The sequence below is a fragment of the Macrosteles quadrilineatus genome, unplaced genomic scaffold (assembly GCF_028750875.1).
Source record: "Macrosteles quadrilineatus isolate MER2022 unplaced genomic scaffold, UCM_ALF_1.0 Scaffold_7__1_contigs__length_78375512, whole genome shotgun sequence".
In the NCBI taxonomy this organism is placed as follows: Eukaryota; Metazoa; Arthropoda; class Insecta; order Hemiptera; family Cicadellidae; genus Macrosteles; species Macrosteles quadrilineatus.
The window spans coordinates 36342338-36347549 of record NW_026542600.1 but is presented as its reverse complement, the minus strand read 5'-3'; the positions used below and the strand labels follow the sequence as shown (position 1 = coordinate 36347549).

The 5212-nt window shown below is 39.9% G+C and overlaps 1 protein-coding gene across 1 annotated transcript; it reads right to left on the bottom strand.

Annotated features, from left to right (window-relative positions):
- Positions 1–683: 683 nt before the first annotated feature.
- Positions 684–4631, bottom strand: LOC128998917 (uncharacterized protein K02A2.6-like). Its single transcript, XM_054425274.1, has 2 exons — positions 2577–4631; positions 684–2072 (listed from the first exon to the last, which is right to left on the bottom strand). Exons 1-2 carry the CDS (start codon positions 4629–4631, stop codon positions 684–686), a joined length of 3444 nt encoding a protein of 1147 aa, XP_054281249.1.
- Between the last annotated feature and the right edge of the window lie 581 nt (positions 4632–5212).

Below are 5212 nucleotides of genomic sequence, written 5' to 3'. Positions count from 1 at the left end.
TACTAAAATGTGCATATCTCATTAGTTTTGACCTCGAAAAAAAAAAACTACTCTCCTTCTGTAGCTAGGCAAGAAACGTGTCAATGGAACAAAAGGATGACTAAAAGTCTAATGAAAATTCTAACAACTGGGTCTAGAATCCACTTCCACACTAGCGGAAAGTGTTCAAATCCCACCAATAACACATGGCAATATAATTTCTTTTTAAAGCAGTCTTTTAAATTTCTACATGGGCCTCAAGCGCCAAAATCTCTAACAAAGCAATCGTAGAAGAATGTACAGCATCGACAATTTTTATTGGTGGCGATATCGCTACCTTGGATTCGTAATTTGACTCACTACTTCGATCATGAGGACTGAATTTATGACACATTAAATGCAATTTATGCTCTTTTAGTGAATTCCTATTAGGTGAAAGATAGCTTTCCAATTTCAAACCACAAAAAACATAAGATTTTGGTGTTTGTTTCTGTTCTATTTCTTATACAAGAATATTATTCACACATCTTGCTTGAACAAACTCTATTTTCAAACTAAACTAATGTTTACAAAAACATCTGACAACAAACATATTTAAACACATGATAAAAGAACAGACTTAATACAACATCCCGCTTCAAGATGTCCACATCTTTATGAACCTCAGTACCGCCTCGGTTTCTTAATGGACCTTCCGTAACGGGTTACTGTGCCAGCTCCTGGACGATCACGTGAGTTGCATGGACGATTAAGGACCATGGATGAACGTTTGAAAGAATTCCATCTCCTCCGTAGTACGGTACAGGAACTAAGAACTTCCTGTTTCGGCGAATAGTTCTCTTGTCAGTTTCCACAAGGTAGGAACGTGGTTCGTTCAATTTCCTGACTACCTTACCGTGTCGACGTAGATCTGTGATCCATACCATGCTTCCAACTTCTAATTCACTTAAACCACTCGCTCCATGTCGTTTATCAAATTGTATCTTGTACTTATTCTGGTACGTATTCTCCCTCTCAAGAAAATTCTTATTTTCCACAGGATTTCCAACCAAAGTAGATGGAAGATTGTCTCTTAATTTCCTTCCAAACATAAGTTCAGATGGGGAAAAGCCGGTTTCAAGAGGTGAGGTCCGGTAAGAAAGTAGGGCAAGTTCAAATTTATCCTTGTTTTTCTTCATTAGCCCTTTTGCTACTTTCACAGCTGCTTCAGCTGCCCCATTTCCCTGATGGTGGTGGGGACTACTTCTGAATGTGGAGAACCCCCACTCCTTTGCAAACAATTTATATTCACTTGAGTCAATATGGTGAAATTGTGTCCCACTATCTGAATAAACACGTTGAGGAATTCCAAAACGTGAAAATGTGGTTTTGCAAACCCGAATCACATCTGAAGCCCTCATTCGATGCATTTCCTCGACTTCAAAGTATCTTGAGTAGTGATCCACGATAACCATATACCACTTGTCTTCGTGTTTGAACAAGTCAACAGACACATTTTGCCACGGGTAATCCGGGACAGTTCTCGGAATCAATGGTTCACTGTGATTAGTTGAGTTCTGAATACACACTGGACACGATTTGATTTTCCTTTCTATTTCTTGAGAAATTCCAGGCCACCACATGGTTCCCAAAGCACGTTTCCTCGTTTTTGTGATTCCCAAGTGTCCACTGTGAAGCCTCTCGAGCATTTCCGCTCGTAGTTCTTGAGGTATTATCATCCGAGTTCCTCGAAGCAATAGCCCATCAATACAACTTAACTCGTCTTTCACATTAAAGTACTCTTGAATCTCATTACGTAAACTTGATTTTACAGGCCATTCGTCTAAAATTTGTAACTTAAGTTGTGCACAGATTGGATCTCTCATTTGTGAGTGAAGTACCTTTGTCACATTTTCATCTGTAGTGTTTATACTAATCAGACTGATTTCGTGGACGAAGGCTTCCACTTCTTCGGTCAATTCGCCATCTTCGTCAGCCGGAATAGGACTTCTTGATAGTAGATCTGCTATGGCAAGGTCTTTTCCTGGGGTCCAGGTCATGCGATAATCGTATCTCATCATACGCATTCGGAACCGCTGTAGCCTCGGTGAGAGCTCGTCCAAATTTTGTGTTTTGAAAATTGAGACAAGCGGTTTGTGGTCGGTCTCAATTGTGTACATTTTACCCATCAGGAAACATTTCAAACGGTCACTTGCCCATGTGCACGCAAGCGCTTCTCTCTCAATGTTACTATAGTTTTCTTCAGCAGGCGTTAGAGTCCGAGATATATATGCCACAGGTTTCTTGTTTTCTCCTTCAACTTGAAGTAAAACCGCTCCAAGACCTTTTTTTGAAGCATCGCAAGAAAGAATCGAGGGTTTTTGCGGATCGTTAACAGTCAAACATGGCTCTGATGATAAAATCTGTTTTACTGTGACAAAAGCGTTTTCTTGAGTTGGTCCCCAAAGGAAATCGTTTTTAGTCTTTAACAAGCTCGTAATTGGCTCCAAAATCTCACTGCGGTTCGGAATAAATTTTGCCAGAAAAGTGATCATGCCCATGAATCTTTGTACTTCATTAACGTTTCTTGGAGCTGGTAAGTCCACAATCGCTTGTACCTTGCTTGGATCAGGCTTGATTCCGTCCTTAGACAGCACAAACCCCAGAAATGTCACAGTCTTCTTGCAGAACTCCGACTTCTGCTTATTCAAGGTGATTCCATTAGCTTGCACTCTCTCTAGAACGGCCCTAAGACACTCGTCGTGTTCTTCTTTCGTTCTTCCCCATATCAGACAGTCGTCAATGTGCACTAAACAGTTCTTTGCCCCTTCTAAAGCTTTTGACATGCGGCGCTGAAACTCTTCAGGAGCGGACGTAATTCCAAAAGGTAACTTACGGAATTTATACCTCCCAAAAGGGGTGATAAATGTTGTGTAATCTTGTGACTCCTCTGCAAGGTTCAGTTGCCAGAACCCGGAATTCGCATCGATCTTGCTGAAGTACTTGGCTCCCGCGATCTCGGCCAATGAAAGTTCGATCTTTGGGATAGGATAAAACCGACGTTTCACACTGTTGTTGAGTTTGGATAGGTCTACGCAGATCCTAACCCCACCTCCCTTTTTTGCGCAAACTACCATTGGTGCGCACCAATCAGTCACATTGACACATTGATAACGTTCAACTGGAACAATCACTCCTTTCTCAAGCATATCGTCTAACTGCTCTTTCACCTTGGTTTTTAAAGGTATTGGTACAACCCTGGGGGTGGATATAGCGTAAGGAACTGCATTCTCCTTCATTTCAATCTTGTACTCTCCCTTCATATTTCCCAGCCCTTGAAATAAATTAGGATACTTAGTAGCCCAGTCAATATCATGTGAATCTACAGAAAAAATTCTCCTCACCAGGTTCAGCTCTTCACAGGAACGTCTGCTAAGAAGTGGAACAGTGATCTCCTCAGAAATATACGCAAGATCATAAACTGATACACCCTTATGTTCAAGCTTTAGCCTTAAAGTTCCCAAAATATTGATTCGTTCTTTCTTCTTTGCGCTAAACACAGGGGATTTGCACTTTCCTAGAGGCAGAGTCTTAATAAAATCACCAAGAACTCCTACTGGAATCATGGTTACATCAGCTGCTGTGTCAAGTTTAAATTTTATAAGACCTAAATCTTGGTTTCCACAGCTTGCTTTTACCTCCTGGACCCAGGCTTTGTCACTGCTGTCTATATTCCCTATGAAAATCTCAGGAACCTGTTGATAACCACTGTCTGAATCTTGCTGTTCGATTTCCTTAACAACGTTTTTGTTTTTTCTCATCCACTTTTCGCAGGAGGGACAACATCGAAAAAAATGTCCAATCTCGGAACATTTGTCACATTTGGCTTTCCTAGCAGGGCATTCGGCCAGTGATCCGTGCCAGTTATAACCACATTTCCTGCACTTTTTTCTCATAGCATCCTCGGTGAATTTCTGTTCACCAGCTCTTTCAGACAGATTTGTTTTACCGACTTGTATTGACGTTTGATTCACCATAAAAACATTAGTATTGGCGAGCTCACGTTTTTGGCGTTCTAGCTCCTCGTGTTGGCGCAAGGTATTAATCGCCTTCTCCAGAGTCAATTGAGAGTCCAGCTGGAGTCTATCACTTAGAGCCTCATCTTTCATACCAATAATGAGGACCAGAAGCACCATCTCATCGTTCAGTTCACCCCATGCACACGTTTTTGCAAGACCATGCAAATCTGTTATGAATTTTTCAGATGGATCACTCCCTTGCTTGTGTCTCAGAAATTTTGTTCTCTCATAAATGATATTTCGTCTTGGCACAAAGTATGCATCAAAGGCCCGAAGAGCCTCGTCATAAGTATTCGGTTTTGGTGAAAACGAATCGAAAATATCTTCACTCCTACTACCCATTGTAAACAAAAGTACATCGATTTGCCGAGCGTCGGAAGTGCTATCTAGACCGCACCCCCGTCTGTACCTTTGAAAGCGATTCCTCCAGGAATGCCACTCATTCGGAGTAAAAGAGAAGGTATCTGGAGTTGGTAACGTCAGATTTATCATAGGAGTAGGAGTACACATTACTGCATTATTTTCTCGGTTTGTCTGTCCCAATGCAAAACCTAGTGACTCACCTTCAGTCTTTCTAGAATCCCTTTCTGACATGTAGTTGAATTCACTTTGAGCATCCTCCTCATTGTCCTCATACCTTTGCCTACGAGTATTTCGTTTTTTCTGCCCTTACTTGACATCATGCGTGGTTTTAGACTTTGTTCGATAAAAAATCCACTAAGCTGCCACCATGTTCTATTTCTTATACAAGAATATTATTCACACATCTTGCTTGAACAAACTCTATTTTCAAACTAAACTAATGTTTACAAAAACATCTGACAACAAACATATTTAAACACATGATAAAAGAACAGACTTAATACAACAGTTTCTTCAAACTATATTAGAGAGCTTGAAAAATGAATAAATTAGTACATGAAAGCGTTCGTACTCCTGATGACTAAGTAAATAAAAAAAGTTAAATTAAAATTCTCATGTTATACTCATATTTCGATCATGTTTGGAAAATCTAAATTATTTCATACTAATTGACGTTTAGGTGGAAACAAACTTTATAACCTTACTGTAGCAAGCAGGTAAAATAAGTACTTATTAAAATTAATTTGATTTATATATGAAATAAAATCTAACAATGTTTATGGAATATTTTAGTGAAAGTCAAACCAGTTTTA